General features: G+C 62.0%; 1 protein-coding gene across 1 annotated transcript; it reads right to left on the reverse strand.

Annotated features, from left to right (window-relative positions):
- Window positions 1–7514: 7514 nt before the first annotated feature.
- On the reverse strand, window positions 7515–13637 carry AQP8 (aquaporin 8). Its single transcript, XM_075106214.1, has 5 exons — window positions 13267–13637; window positions 10876–11002; window positions 9778–9992; window positions 8321–8455; window positions 7515–7939 (listed from the first exon to the last, which is right to left on the reverse strand). The coding sequence occupies exons 1-5, from the start codon at window positions 13521–13523 to the stop codon at window positions 7897–7899; spliced, it is 777 nt and encodes a 258-aa protein (XP_074962315.1). The 5' UTR covers window positions 13524–13637; the 3' UTR covers window positions 7515–7896.
- Between the last annotated feature and the right edge of the window lie 1052 nt (window positions 13638–14689).

Here is a 14689-nt window from a genome sequence, read left to right on the forward strand (position 1 = left end):
AGCATTCTGGCTGCTGCCACCACAGAACCTGATTAGCATTCCCCTTCCACCGAGCCTTCGCTCCGGCCCGTGCTGCAGCTCCGGCGAGCTCCTTCGCCCTCGTGCCTCTCGCTCCGGCGTCGGCACACGATACGCAGCTCTCATTCCTTGATGCTAAAAACCAAGCGGAGATTTGGTATCCTTCAAAAGATGAGAAACCCAGCAAAGAGTGATAGAAGCCCTTGTTTCTGAAGCAAAACCTGCTCCTCGGGGTCTTGCCGGCAGCGTTGGCATCAGCTGCTGTGGGCAGATCTCTGTGCTGGGGACAATGGAGTTATACGGGCTCCATGGGGAGGGGCCGTGCCCCGGGCAGGGATCCCTTCCCTGGCTTTGACCTCAGGTGAGGGGGCTCCTGCCCGCTCCCTGCTTGGCCCGGGGAGGAAGGCGCCTGCCCAAAGGCTCGCGGTGGTCCTGCAGAGCCAGGGCAGCAGGAGCCCTCCCGTCCCCCCTGCCTACCTGCCAGGCAGAAGGGTGCGCGTCCAGGCAGAAGTCCCAGAAAGGGACCGAAGCAGAAGGGGTGACCAGCCCGCTGGGAGCTGCCCTCCCGCTCGGGCTCGCAGCCCTGCCATGGCATGTGCCCCTTCCAAGAGCACACGCCTGCGTCCCAGCGAGGGGACACCGACCCAAGGCCGGCACCCAGCAGCAGTGGGGTCCGCGCCACCCGCTCCCAGCAGAGAGGAGGATGGGGATGGGATGCACGGTCATGCGTGGGGCCATGCAGTCGGCTCTGCAGCCCCTGCATGGGGCCAGGGCAGCACAAAGCTGCAGCCCGGCGAGAGAGCAGGCTGTGCATGGCTGTGGGGCATCAGAAATGTCTCTAAGATGGTTAAAAATCCTCCTCCCAGTTCTCCATGGTGACCAGGAGCCTGTGCCAGCTCTGGCGCTGGGTGCAGGGGTGGAGGGCAGGCGGTGGCCCTGCTGCAGGGGAGTGGAGCAGCTCTGTCACTGGGAACTGCAGGGTGCTGGGGACATGCCGTGGGCTGGAGAGGGGCCCCGTGGCCCGGGGAGCGGGACCGCAGGCTGCTCACAGCCCTCCACCACCGGTACTCGCACCAAGCCTGACAGCGATGGTCAGGAGTTACGTGTCTGAACCCGGACTTCCACGCTTATCACATTTGCATGAGCACAAATTCGTTATCTGAGGCTTTGCCTTGTGTGGTTTCTGCTTATTATTTCCTCTCACAAACATTCAAACTGGCAAAAGCTATAAAAAAAACCCCTTGGAAATAAGCATCTATCCAAATCCATTTTAAAAACCCTTTAAAATGTAAATCCTTTCAGCTCGAGAGATGCTGGGTAAAGAAACACTTTGGTGCTGGGGGAAGCGAGGCTGAATGTCACCGGGTGCACAGAGAGGAGGTGCAGCCCCGCTGCCAGGAGTGGGTCGGCTCCCCCAGCAGCTGGGGGAATCGGGGCTCTGGGGGTCCCCGGCCCCTGCGCCACCCCGGCCCGTGGGCTCCCTCCCAGGAGGCACATCTCTGTGCCGGCTCCTCTCCAGGGAGCCCGAGTGCACTGCTGATGACAACGAAAAGAAATTAAAGATCAATAAAATGAGGAATAGAAGCAGAAGTAGGGGGTGGGAAGCGGGGGGATAAGCCCCTCTCCCCCCCCGTTTCCCTCCCAGCAGCCTCGCTCCTGGGCCTGTCCCGCTCTGCTCTGGGGTCAGGGCTCCAAAGCCGAGCTGGGGACGTCCCCGCCTGCCCGCCGTGAAACGCCCCCAGCTCTCCGGCTGCCGTCGTTCGCAGAAGCCCCCGGAGCTTTGCCTGTGGTGGTGATGCTTGTTAGTGCTCTTTGCATATATGCTAATGGGCGGGGAGGCTGCTCTGGCATTTGTGCCTTGTTCTCGGGCTGCAGAGTAAATATAGCAGCGGAGGCTGGCGCAGCGCTCCGGGGCGGCACGGCGGCGAGGGATGTGGCACAGCGGCAAGGGGAGCTGCCGGGCCTCGGGCGTGTTCCCCAACCCCACGGGCACCATCCAGGCACAGGAGGGCACGAGCCCGTCCCCACGCCTGCACTGCCTGGACCCTGCTAATGGCACGGCTTTAAAAGCTTCCCCAGAATACATTTAGACTCCCACTCCCTTTACCATCGCCTCAGTCCCCGTCTCCTACATACTGATGCCAGCTCACGCGCAGTACCGGCTCCGCACGTCATCGCCCACCTCCGCTGTCCCTCGCGCCCCCATGCCGGTGCCCACGCAGCCACCGCCGCGCTCGCCCCCAGGACGCCCCGACCCGGCAGCGAGCACCCATGGGAGCTCCCTGTGGCACCAGCAGCCAGGGTGGCAAGCAGGGTGCTCTGAGGGCTCCCGCAGAGCCCTGGGAGGTGAGTAGAGGGTAGGCTGGAAGAGATGTGCCGGCCGAACCATGAGCTCCCTCAGGCCTGCCGGCGGTGCGAGGGCTGCAGGAGCTGCGCTGCTCCCCGCTCCCACGCAGCCCCTCGCGTGGGGCTGTTGCACCCCTGGGTGCACCCTCCCCTGCAAGGCTCGTGTAACGCCCGCGAGCACCGGAGGAGTCTGGGGGCTGCACATCCTTTGGCTTTCTCATGAAAGGTCTGCAACCTCCCCCGGCCCTGTGCTGGTGCTGTCGCTGCCCTGCCTGCCTCCGGATTTCAGTGCAATTCATGGGTTTTTTTAAGCTTGGGTTTTTTTTACATAAGCTGGGCTCAGAGTCCCTAGTTTGGTCCTGCAGGCAGGAGAGAGCCGGGAGGTGCTGGGGAGCCGAGGAGCAGGTCAGTGCCATGGGAGCACAGCCAGCCTCAAGCAGTGGGTGCTGGCAAGGGGCAGAGCACCCCACTGCCCCCGGCCCTTCCCCCTCGCTGCTGCCTGTGCCTGCCCTCCGCAGCCCCTGCGGTTCCACCCGATGGACAAAACGAACTGAAAGAATTAAATCGCCTTTTATTTTTAAGGCTGTGATTTTTCCAGCTGTAGACTGGCAAAGAAAACCTTTACAGCAGAGCAAAGTGAGAATTCCCAGATGCTCTCACGGGGCATGTTCCAAAAAGCGTTCATCCATCACACTTCGCCGCAGCCACACTCTTGGCATTTTGATGTGCCTCTGCTTGGGGTTGCTGCTATTTTAAGGCGAGGCTTTGGGGGAGCACACTGCCAGACACCCCTCATCTTTCTGAGGGGAGGATTTGGAAGGAAAAAACCTGGGGGGCTCCTCCTTTCCTGGACGGGGAGGTCAGGGGTGGCAGGCGAGCGGGCAGAGGGGAACAGCGAGGTGTTGTTCTGCCCACGGATGAAAAGCCCTTTGTGAGCCTGGCGCAGCGGCACGGCCGGGGAAACATCACCCGGTGAGGCTCCACCGCCAAGCAAATAGCCACCACGAGGCCAGCACCGCTCGGCGCCTTGCTGAGCTCACGGCCCCCACCATTTCTCCTTGCCAGGAGCACGGTTGTCTGGTTATTGCTGACGTGCAGAGTTACTGCTCCTTCAGCCTGACTTTCCCCGTGGCCTGGGCTGTCCCTGTCCTGGAGGCGAGCTCAGGGGTGCTCGGGCATCAGCGCAGTGATGGAGCCAGGTCTCCTGCGATAAGGGACTCAGTCCTGCAGCGCCGGTGTTTGGGATCCCAGAGAGCGGCCCAGGAGAGCAGAGCACCCTCCCGGCTGGTTCATCCCTTGCCTGCCTGGGGGGCGTCAGCCCCTCACATGCAGCAGAACGGAGAAGTCACCCCGACCCCCGCAGACAGCGGGGATGAGCTGCTGCCCCCCAGCAGGGACCAGATGGCTGCGGCAGGGCTGCACTTAGGGCTATGGCCACGCACAGCCACGGCTGTGGGGCGTTCCCAGGCCGGCTACGGGGCTGCATCCCACCCCAGCTCTGCATAACAGCCAGGGATCAGTGGACCCCCCCAAACCTGCCTCAGCCCCCCATCACCCAGCTCAGGGCTGAGCTGCGCCACCCTGCGCACGGGCAGCGTATGGGCGACGTCTGCCGAGCAGTGGGCTGGGGCTGGGGGCATCCGGTGCTGCACCTCGCTGCCGCCCCAGCTCCCCGTTGCAGCAGGGTGCGCTGCCCCGCTGGCCTTGAAGCCCCCATCCCCGGGGGGGCTGCAGCGCGGTGGAGCTGGGCAGGTCTGCGAGCCGGGGAAGGAGAGAGACTCAGCCGAATTAACCGACTCATTAATTCGCACATTTGCACACTGCGTATCAGCTATTTCCAGCATGATGCTCCTGCCAGTGGCTCTGTCCCACTCAGCCACCAGCCAGGGCGGGCAGAGCTGGGGACCGGGGGATCGGCCGCGGGTCGGGGCGCAGGGCAAGGTGCGAAGCACAGCGAGAGCCCCTGAGCGGCCGAGGGGGTCGCACAGGCTGGGCAGGGTCCCACCCAGCTGGAACTGGGGCCACGAGCCCAGGTCCAGGCTCCTCCGCTGCTGGACGTGGGCCATGAGCGAGCAGCCTGGCTCGGTGTCCATCCCCCAGTGCACGGGGCTCCGGCGGGAGCCTCCCGCCTTGGGCAAACACGCGGCTGTTCCCCACGGGTGGGCTGGCACGGGGAGCCCGGCCGCAGGCAGCAGCGCAGCTTTCTTCCCCCGGTCAATGTTTAACCAGGGTGTTTATCCAGAGTGAAAGAGCCGCAGTGTGAGAGCAGGAGAGGCTCGGGCAGACGCGGGGGCAGACAAACATCCTTCTGATGTTGTTCCCAGAGCACACCCTGATTTTTTTCCCTGTGTCCCCAAAGCACCGGTGCCAGTGGCGGCCGACAGCACCCGGCGAGCACATGCGTGACATCTGCAGAGCCTTCGGTGGCTCTTGTGGACCTGAGCCCTGGGCTCCCCCGGGGCTTTTCATCACGCAGGGGTGGGAGCATCTGTGTCCTCACCAGCCCCAAAGCACGGCAGTTACCGCCCTGTTAGGTACAGGCGCCCGCCGCATCGGTACCCCACGCCTGCCCCACGCCTGCCCCGCTCCTGAGCAGCATCTCCATCCCAACGAGCATGAAGAACCTGGAAAACACCAGGCAGCGTCCCGGCTCTGCGGCAGATCCCTGTGCCGATAACAACATGGTGCAGACCCATGGCCAGGCACGACGTAAATTTAATTGAGTGGGAATGAGATGTATTTTATGTCCTTAAAGCACATTAAGTGCTTGGAAATTAATTGGTATTTAATTAGCATAAATTAAGCTTTTTAATAATACTCAGGGAAAAACAACGCGGTATTACAGATGCTTTATTAAAAGTCACCCTGACAAATTAAAAATGAATGTGCTGAACACATCAGCAGCAAAACAGGGAAGCACACGCGGCCGTGCATGGGCCATCCCCCACCTCCTGCCCGCCTCGCGTGTGCCTGGGGACCGCGAGCAGCATCACCGCCCCGGCGGGACCGCGGCCCCTCGCCCACACCCGCCGGGAGAAGGGCCCTGGAGCCGGGGTGCCGGAGGGAGCCGGCGGGCGCAGGGGCGGCTGCAGCCATAAGCGTGTTTCCTGCAGCGACGCGCGGCCGTGCTTCCTCTCGAAAGGGGAAGGTGGGCGCCCGTTGCGCCCGAGCGCGGCAGCTGCCTGCAGCCCCGCTCCCGCAGGGGTCCGTGCCCGAGCAGGGGCCAGGGCAGGTTGGGACCCCCACGGTGGCTCCCCACTTGCCCAGCTCCCACCAGCACCCGCTCCCGTGCCCGCCGGGGTCCCTCCAGGAAGGAAGCAGCGGCTTTGCTCCTTGTTTGGTTTGGCATTTTTTTGTGGCGTTGCCATGACAACCGTCCTAGTGACATCTTCATGCTATTTGTCTCCTTCTGTGGGTTGCATCATTTTCCTTCCTGAACGAGCAGCTGCCTGCGCCCGGGCTCACCTGGGGCCCACGCTGCCCACCGCGGGGTACGGCGTCCCCCTGCCCAGCCCTGGGAGGGCTGCCCGCGGGAAGGGGCGCAGGCAAACACGCACGCCCCAGCCAGGGCTGCTTTAATTCTGGCTTTTCCTCACTTCAGCATCTCTACAGCCTTGTCCTTCACAGAATCACAGAATTGTAGGCGTTGGAAGGACCTCTGGAGATCACCTTGTCCGACACCCCAGACCTTGTCCTTCTCTAATACATCTTTGTGCGTGTGTGCGTGCATGTGTGGGTCACCTCCCGGGCTTGGGAAAAAAAAGCAAGATGAAAATAGAGAGATGACAGTGTGCAGGGCTCTGCCAGCCCCACGGGGACATCGGAGAGCTGGGAACATCCTCCCTGCCACAGCAACAGCTTGTTAGTCTCGGCATGGAGCAGCCCAGGAGGAGGGGTAGGAAGCTCTTGCTTTGCCCAGGGGTTTCCTCCAGACCCGCTGGCAGCTGGAGCCCTGCACGCCAGTCCTGGCCCTGGGAGGATGCTACTGCTCCTGCTTGCAGCAGCCCGGCCCTTTCCCACTCCCTCCCATCTGCCCCTGCCCTCCAGCCCAGCCTCCGCCACGGCCCAGGTCAAAAGTCTGCAAAACCAGCAGTGACTCAACCCAGGTAACTGAGGGGTTCCCTGCTGGGGCTGGGAGTACTCGCAGTGATGCCTGTGTGCCGGTTTACCACCCAACAAGCCCTCCGAGGGGTGGGACGGGGTCCCTATGGCCCCCCCACGGGGGAGGCTGGGGAGTGTGCACGATGAGTCAGGGCAGAGCTGCCGTAGGGGATGGCTACCGGCTGACGTAAAGCTGCTGCGCTGGCTCCTCTCCCCATGCCCACACAGCTCCACCACTCTCCTCCTGCTGACTCCTGCTCATGGCAGCAGCACCCCCTGCCAAGGCACCCCCCTCCCCTCGCCCCCCAGCACTCATCCCCTGGCAGGGGAGGGACAGACCCACCCCAAGCTCTCTGTTGGTGCTTCATCCCCTGGCCCTCCTGACACTGAGAGGGGCCAGAAATCAGGCTGCTACCAAGCTCCCTTCTCCCATCACCTGCCTACACAGGAGCCTCTGCGGGGCAGGCTGCCGGCAAGAGCCGCGTGGCATCGTCCCGGACCCGGACGAGGGCCAGGAGCCGACCCACGGCACAAGCTGGGGAGCAGGCTCCCATGGAGGAGCACCCTGCCATGCTGGAGCACGGGCTCACTGCTGGCTGAACGCTGAGGAGGCAGCTGGTGGAGAGAGAGCCGAGATGCTCGGATGGGAGACAAATGCAGGAGCCAGCGTAGTGCAGGGCACGGAGCCTCGCAGCACCCACCGCTGCGTTCGGGGCGGGGGAGCTCCCGCAGGCGTGTGCCAGGGCAGAGGCAGCTAGCTGCATCGGGATTAGTATCGTCATGAAGAAGTTAGAAAGCGATTAGTGTCAGCGCTGGGGAGCGATGCCGCGCTGTCCCCAGGCACGGCTGCTTGACTCCGCTTCTCGCCACCGTAGTGGGATTACAGCAGGCTCCTCACAGGGCGTTTGGGAACCGGCACCTCTCACCACCCGTCCTGGGGAGCTGGAGAGGCTCCTGGAAAGCAGCCCAGCACCGGGCTGCCAGCCACAGCCACGCAGACAGGACCCCCGCCCATGGGGCAGTGGTGCCCACCCCGGAGGGCACAGGGCTCCCCAGCACTGCAGGCACCCAGGCACAGCCCTGGTGGGACGGACACTGTGCACAACCGATGCTGGGGGAGGCTGGGACTTCGCAGGCACTGGTGTGGGTCGGAGGATGCTCCTGGTGAGCGGTCCCACAGCTGCGGCAGGGGCTGGCAGAGCCCTGGGGATGGGGGTGAGAGTGGTGCTGCCCAGCCCTGCCACCAGCACCGGGCTGCTTTCCATCGTCCCTGCAGCAGCAAGTGAACCATCTCGCTGGGATGGGAGATGCAGAGGGGAGGCAGGGTGGTGAGGAACAGGGGCAGGGGGCTTCACGCCAGCTGTGCTGAGCCACACCGGCTGCCTGTGCCAGGTCAGCGGCAACAGCACGCACGAAGCCGTGTGCCCGGCGTTACTTCAGAAACAGGCGGGTGGTCTGGTCACCGATCAGGAGCCTTTGGGGAGGTAAAAGAGAGAGAAATTCGGAGTTAGTGTTTTTGCCATTGCAGGTGTGCAACAGAAACCCAGCGACAGCAACAGCCCAGCACCAGCCCAAGCCTGGATTCGCCCCACGAGAAGGCATGGATGGAACACGTGGGTTTGGAGAGGGGTTGGGTCTTTGCTGTTGCCCTGCCCTCATGGGAAGGAGAAAGGAAAGGAGTCTCCAGCCCTTGGACATCTCTCTGGAAAAGCAGTTACTTGCAGCCTTGCGCAGGAGCAGGGAAGCAGCCGGGACAGGGCGATGCAGGGCAGAGCCCCCGGGAGGCGGCAGGGTGGGAAAGGGGGGCGTCAGCCTGCACAGCTCCGCTCTCCTTACCGCTGCGGGCATCACGTACCTCACCAGCGTGCCGACAATGAAGGCAGCGACCATGGGCCCTACCCAGTAAACCCAGTGATAGTCCCAGTAGTTTGCTACCACAGCTGGCCCGAAGGCTCTGGCAGGATTCATGCAGGCTCCGGACACGCCACCCCTGAAAGAGGAACAGACCAGCTGCGTCAGCTCTGCGGGACACGGGGCTCGTCTTCCTCGCTGCCGGGACAGGGCGATGCACGGGGCAGGGAAGGGGTGCTGGGCAAGGGGCAGCAGCATACCCCTCCCAGGGCTCTTCGCTGGGGGTCTGTCACTGCTCTGGGTGGGCTGCAGGCTTGGATTACCCCATCCCGCATGCAAGCACGGCTGCTCAGTGCCCAGGGACAGTTTGCCCTGGCAGCGTAAGGAAGCCCAGACCCGAGCGGCTGCTCACTGGCAGGCACCTGCCTTCGCTCACCAGTGTTTGCAAGCTATTGGGGAAAACCTAGTGCAGGGTGGAAGCGTGAATGCCAAATCTATTTTGGGGCTTACCGGAGCCGGGCTTTTAAGCAGGGAATGCTCCGTGCCACGCGTAGGCAGCGGAGCGGGGCAGGAGAGACAATAGCGTTTACGGATTAAAGAAAACTGCAACAGATAAATATTTGCACACGAGGTTTGTTCAGTGTTTAAATAAGAGCTCCGAATCCCGCTAGAGGGGGCGCTGCCTTAACTAAACAACCCATTAACATTCATAATTTCGTGCACTCGTTATCTGATTGCAGCGGCACAAGACCCAGGCTGCTCTCCCGAAACGCCTGCCTGTGCCGAGGCTGAGCTTGGCAGCGTTTCCAGCAGTCACACGGCGAGGAACAGCTCCAGATAAACCCGCTCCTGTTTGCTCAGGGCTTCCTACAACAAACACTTCCCGTGCAGCCTTTCGGTTTTATCAGTCCATAACAGGTACTTGTAAAGGCTGCTCTGGCTGAAGCGCTACGCGCGGGGCTCAAGCCACCGGCTTCTCCCGCACCCGGCCACGCTGCACCCAGCAGCTATCCCCAAAAATGTCAGAGGGGCCTGTGGGCTGATTCACCAGCCTCTGCAGTGTGCTCGGCTCTCCTCAATTGTTCTGGCCAGCAGGGCCTGTGCTGGGCTGCGAGGGGGCACATCCCACCCCACCCCATCCCACCCCATCCCAGGCACGGGCACTCTCCCCATCCCATCCCACCCCATCCCAGGCACGGGCACTCTCCCCTCCCCAGTGTAGGATACAGCAGCCACAGCGCTGGCCTGGGAGGGAGCGGGGGTGAGCCCTGATGCAGGGAGCCAGGGCTTGGAGCTGCCCCCCTGGGCTCTGCTCAGCCAGCACTGAAGGGAGCTCTGAGCACCAGCTCCATCCCTGCAGCCCGCGATCCCATCCTGATCCCCTGCTCGAGGCACCCTGCCTGCTGACAGCGGCTGCTGGAGCGGACGGAACACGCATGGGGAGAGGACTTGCGAGCTCACCCTGCCAGGATGTCGACCGTGACCGTGAAGCCGATGCAGAAGGGTGCCAGCGGGGTCTTGGTCTTGCCATTGATGGCACCCATGCAGACCACGAGGACCAGGAAGGTGGTCATGATGATCTCGCCCACGAGGACGGAGGGGATCTGCTCGTCAGCCGTGATGCTGCTGAAGGCTCCTCCGCTGGCGTTCACATACCGCTCGCTTGCTGCCACGGCCTGTGTGTGGGGGAGCCCTGTTTGTGCTGTCCACGCTCCATATTGTGGGCTTTAACAGGCATATGTGCTCGCTGTCAGGACAGCGTGGGCGGCCGAAGCGTCAGGTTAAAGAGGAGCTAATCTCATCACTTTCCTCCTGAAAGCCAGCCCTAAGCGCCGGGCAAATATAAACTCATTAGCGAAGGCTCTTAGCATCTCCTGAGATAATGAGCCAGCCACCGCTCTCCCAGCAGGATGAGCCTCACCCAGCCACCGAGGGGTTTGCAGCGGCCAAATGGCACCGTGGTGCTGGGTGCGGGCGCCTGGGCGCTGGGAACGGGCAGCTCCAAGCGTAAATTAACCTTGCAGCACGGTGCCCTAAGTAGAAGCGTTGGCAGACACCGTGCACAACAACGCCTGGAGCTGCGGAGGTACCTCGCATCGTTCTGTGCCTAATTACACGCCATAGCAAACCTCTGGAGAACGGCTGCCCTTCAGAATTAATTAGCGGGGCCACAGAGCGCCGTGCGGAGGCGGCACCCCCACACCTGCACAGCACTCCCAGACCCGAGCCCGCGGCGGGGGGAGAGTCGTCCGAGTCCTGCAGTCAGACTGTGAAAGACCTGGGAGGAGGAACCAGGCGCCCTGGCCTGGAGCACCAGGCCAGCCCCACGCCCACGCAGCCAACCTCTGAGCCGTATCACCTCGTCAGAAACCAGCGCTCCGGTTTACATGCAGAACCAAGGCACCGAGTCCCACTGGTGCTCCCCACCACGCACGCTGCTGCTGCAGACCCCGCGATGGGCAGCAGGTCGGGGCTGGCCGGGCCAGCTCTGGCAGAGCCGGGGGAGACCCTGCACCCCAGCGTTAGCCCTCGTTAAAGAGCCTCCCCCGGTGTCCGTACCTTTGCCAGGCCGGCTCCTATCATCCCTCCGCAGAGCTGGGAGACCCAGTAAGGAATGATCATCACGGTGTTCAGCCCACCGATCAGGTACACGCCCAAGGACACGGCGGGGTTGAAGTGGCCTCCGCTGCAAAGGAGAGAGGAGCACCGGTGAGGGGTTCAGCCCCGGCGTGGGGCTCACCCCCAGCACAGGGTTCCCTCCTGGGGGCTCGAGCGCTGCGCTTGCCATGGGCCGGAGCCACAAACGCTTTCTCAGCCCTTCCCGTGAGAAGATGCTACGCGCTGCGGAAGGGCAGAATCCAGCCGTTTCCTTTCCCTGCAGTTACTGCTTCGAAGCAGCAGCATCTTCGCGCTGGATACCCGATGCCTCCTGCGGTGCTGGCAGGGGCAGGAGCTTCCCTGGCGCAGTTTCAAGGACAGGGTTTGGGGCTGGATCTTTGGAGACCCCCGGGTGCTTCAAGGAGCTGCCACGGCACTGCCCGGGGAGGTGCGGGGAGAAGGGGTGCCTCTGCAAGGTGCTGCAGGCTGTGGGGCGCACCGAAGCCCTGCCCAAGGCCCTGGTACGGGGGGGTTACACCACCGCACACACACCCCCAGCAAGGGCTTTGCCTGTGGCAGCAGCGCAGCCCGGCCACCAGTGCTTTCCAGGGGCGAAGGCTCAGGGCGGAAAGTCATGACGGCAGCCACCCCTGCCGCTGCGCGGGGGAAGGAGTGGGGCTGACAGAGCTGGGACCCAGCCTGGCAGGGCACACATCCCCCAGGCAGGCAGGGAATGGGACAAGCACTGTCGGGCAGCGCTGAGGGGTCCTCCCGGCCACACCAGCGCTGCTGGGCTCTGCTGGCATTGTCAGGGTTTATCTCCCTCCGCTCGATGCAAATGCCAAGGCACGTAGTTCTCCCTGCATCCCTGCGCGCTGCCCACCACAGCCCTGGGGAGGGCTGGCGGCAGCCGTGCTCACCTCGGTACAGGACCCAAATCATTCGTCTTGAAGACCACATGCAAGACAAACTCAGATACCTTCTAATTAAAACAGCTTACCACGGGACACGCATTAATGAACAAGTTTCATAACCCATCAGCCCTAATAATAATTGCTGGAGAAGGCGATGAGTCAGAGTGTCTAGGAACTATAATTACATCTTACTCTTCAGCTGTAATTAAAGACCCATCATATGAGAGCAAGAGGTTGTGTTGTTTAGGCTAGCAAACCTCTCAGATGGACGGGGCTCTGGCTGATTAAAGGCCCCTGGGATGGGTGGGAGCCCGGGAGCTAAAGGAGGACGTGTCTGCAGATAAACCCCGGCCGGAGCACCCACCTGCCCGCGGCGGGGACCGCAGCCTGGCCAGCGGGCACTCATCCCGAGCCAGGCTGCTCTCCGGCCTCTCCGGACACAAATCTCTAAAACCTGACTTTAGGCTGAAACGTCTCCCTGCGCAGGACCCTGAGCCGGCTCGTGCTGGCTTCAGAGCTAATGGGGGACCCCCGAGACGCCTCTGCAGCCCCTCATCACAACCCCCCCCATGCTGCCCCCCTGGCCTGTGGCTTCTCTGTGCCGAGGGCTCGGGGTGCAGCAGGCACCCAGCTTGGCGCCGCTGGCACACGTGCCCTGGGTCACTGAGTCCGATTGCACAAGCCTCACCCCGTGGCGTTATCCCTCCTAATCAGGAGTTTGCTCTGGACCCCAGGGCTCGCACATGAGCCCGGCCGAGCCACCCTCCGTGGCTGGGGGAGGTTTGTGTCCCAACCCAGAGCATCGAGGGGGACAGCCCGGAGGCACCCCGTCCCTGGGCTGCGCAGAGACCGGAGAGAAGGGAATGAAACTCCACAGGGACTGTTTCAGCTTCTCCCTTCAGGATAATTCTGTATCTTAGTGTCAAATAACACCGTTTTCAACAAGCAGGTTTGTCTAAATGTTGCTTTTGAGGAATTGAAACAATTTGTAAATGCAATCAAAATTTTTCACCTGAAAATACCCAGGGGAGTAGCATACGCGGGTCAGAATATTTCATGCTGACATCCTTTCGAAAGGAAAGGTCTCAGCTTTCCAAAGGAATGCTTCTGCTTCAGCTTTGACCATTTTTATTAAATGGGGCTAAAAATAAAACGCTGCAATCAAAAGCCAAGCGAACTCCCCGAAGCCGAGGCGTTACGGACGACCACCACCTAAGCAGCCACGCCGCTAACAGAGAGGCTCGATGGCAGCGCAGCATTGCTGCGGTCACCAATATTTGGGCAGGAAAGATCCTAAAGGCAGAAACAAGCCTCTCCTCCTGTCCACGCATGGAATCCGCGCGGGTGCTGCAGCAGGGACCGTGCCGCCCCCGGCGAGGGGGTGCACAGAGGGTGGCAGGGGGAGCACATGCAGCCCCAGGAGCTGGTCCCCCCTTACCTGATGTCTCCCAGGATGGCGATGGTGAGCCCCAGGGCCAGCCCATGCGCCAGGGCGGGCTGCAGCCTCCCCGCGCCCTCCACATCCTCGACCACGGAGAGGCAGCCGATGAAGATGAAGAGCGCGCTGCCCAGCACCTCGGCCACGCAGGGCTGGACGTAGCGCTCATACCAGTGGGGCTGCAAGGACTTGGACTTGATGTCAATGTCCACCATCGCCTCGTTCACTGCGGGGTGGCCACACTTGGCAGCGGCCATGAGCGGGGCTGGAACGAAGCAGGCAGAGCCCTGGTGGCAGCCGGTCCCTGTGGGCACGATCGAGATGATGCTGTGGATCAGAGGGCTGGAGAAACTGGAGGCGCAGGCTGCCCGCTCAGGTCTCTGAGGGGTCCCGGCACAGGGACGAGGACCCTCGAGGAGCACCCTGCTTGTCCCACGGCAAGGCTGGCAGGCTCCCCTTGACCTGTGTGAGGAGATAGTGGATGGGAGGCTCTAAATAATGGATTGGATTTGCATTGCTAAAAAAAAAAAAAAAAAGAGGGGGCAATAAAAGCCGATAGGCCAGCCCACAGGAATATAAACGCTCTTTATCACCGCCGTTCCTTGGTTCAAGGCTTTGGTTGGGGTTTTTTTGCCCTGTAGGTATTTTTTTTGTAGTTGTTTTAAGGTTTTCTGCCAAGACTCAGACCGTGATTTCTTTCCTGTAGATACCTGGAGTGCCGGCACCTGTGCGAAGCCCAGCTGGCCCTGCTCCACCGGGCGGCTTTTACCCGCTTGTGCTGCCAAGAGGCAGCATGTGCCAGAAGGAGCACGACGTCGTGTGCGTGGGGGCCCGCGCGGATCCAGCAGCGCCCTGGGAAATGCCTTACGTAGCTCTGGGGAGGGAAAAAATATCACTCCTGGCCAAGGCTTAGCTCTCTGGAGTTAAGTCTAAACCCAGGTGTAACACAAGAGACCAGGACCCTTCCCAGCATGGTGCAATCGCGAGCCCTGAAATGTGTGAGGAAGGGGGTGCCTGAGGAGCAAGGGTGAAGGCTGCACCTCGGGAAAGGGCGTCCCGAGCGGCTGCTCTGACGTGGGGGGAGGCACACTGAAGCCCCTCGGAGCCAGGCCAGGACTCGGAGCAGTGTCCAGGGTTAGGCGTGGAGGGCAGACGCCTCCTTCAAAAACTGCCAGACGTTGGTACCTTTGTACAAGGCAAACACGGGATTTACTCTGTGTTACTAGAGTAACACTTAAGGGGCTTTAAATCCTTAAAGACAGCATCAGAACAGAGAGACCTATTGCTGAACCTCTTCCTACAGACCCCAGAGAGTAGGTAAAGGGACTGTTTTGGCTCAAATTACCAAAGGAGCCTGCCTGAGCCACAGTCAAAGCCAATGATTCCTCTAAACCTCAGCCCGCGTCCTGCCCGGAGCTCCTAA

Source organism: Phalacrocorax aristotelis, chromosome 10, assembly GCF_949628215.1.
Source record: "Phalacrocorax aristotelis chromosome 10, bGulAri2.1, whole genome shotgun sequence".
In the NCBI taxonomy this organism is placed as follows: domain Eukaryota; kingdom Metazoa; phylum Chordata; class Aves; order Suliformes; family Phalacrocoracidae; genus Phalacrocorax; species Phalacrocorax aristotelis.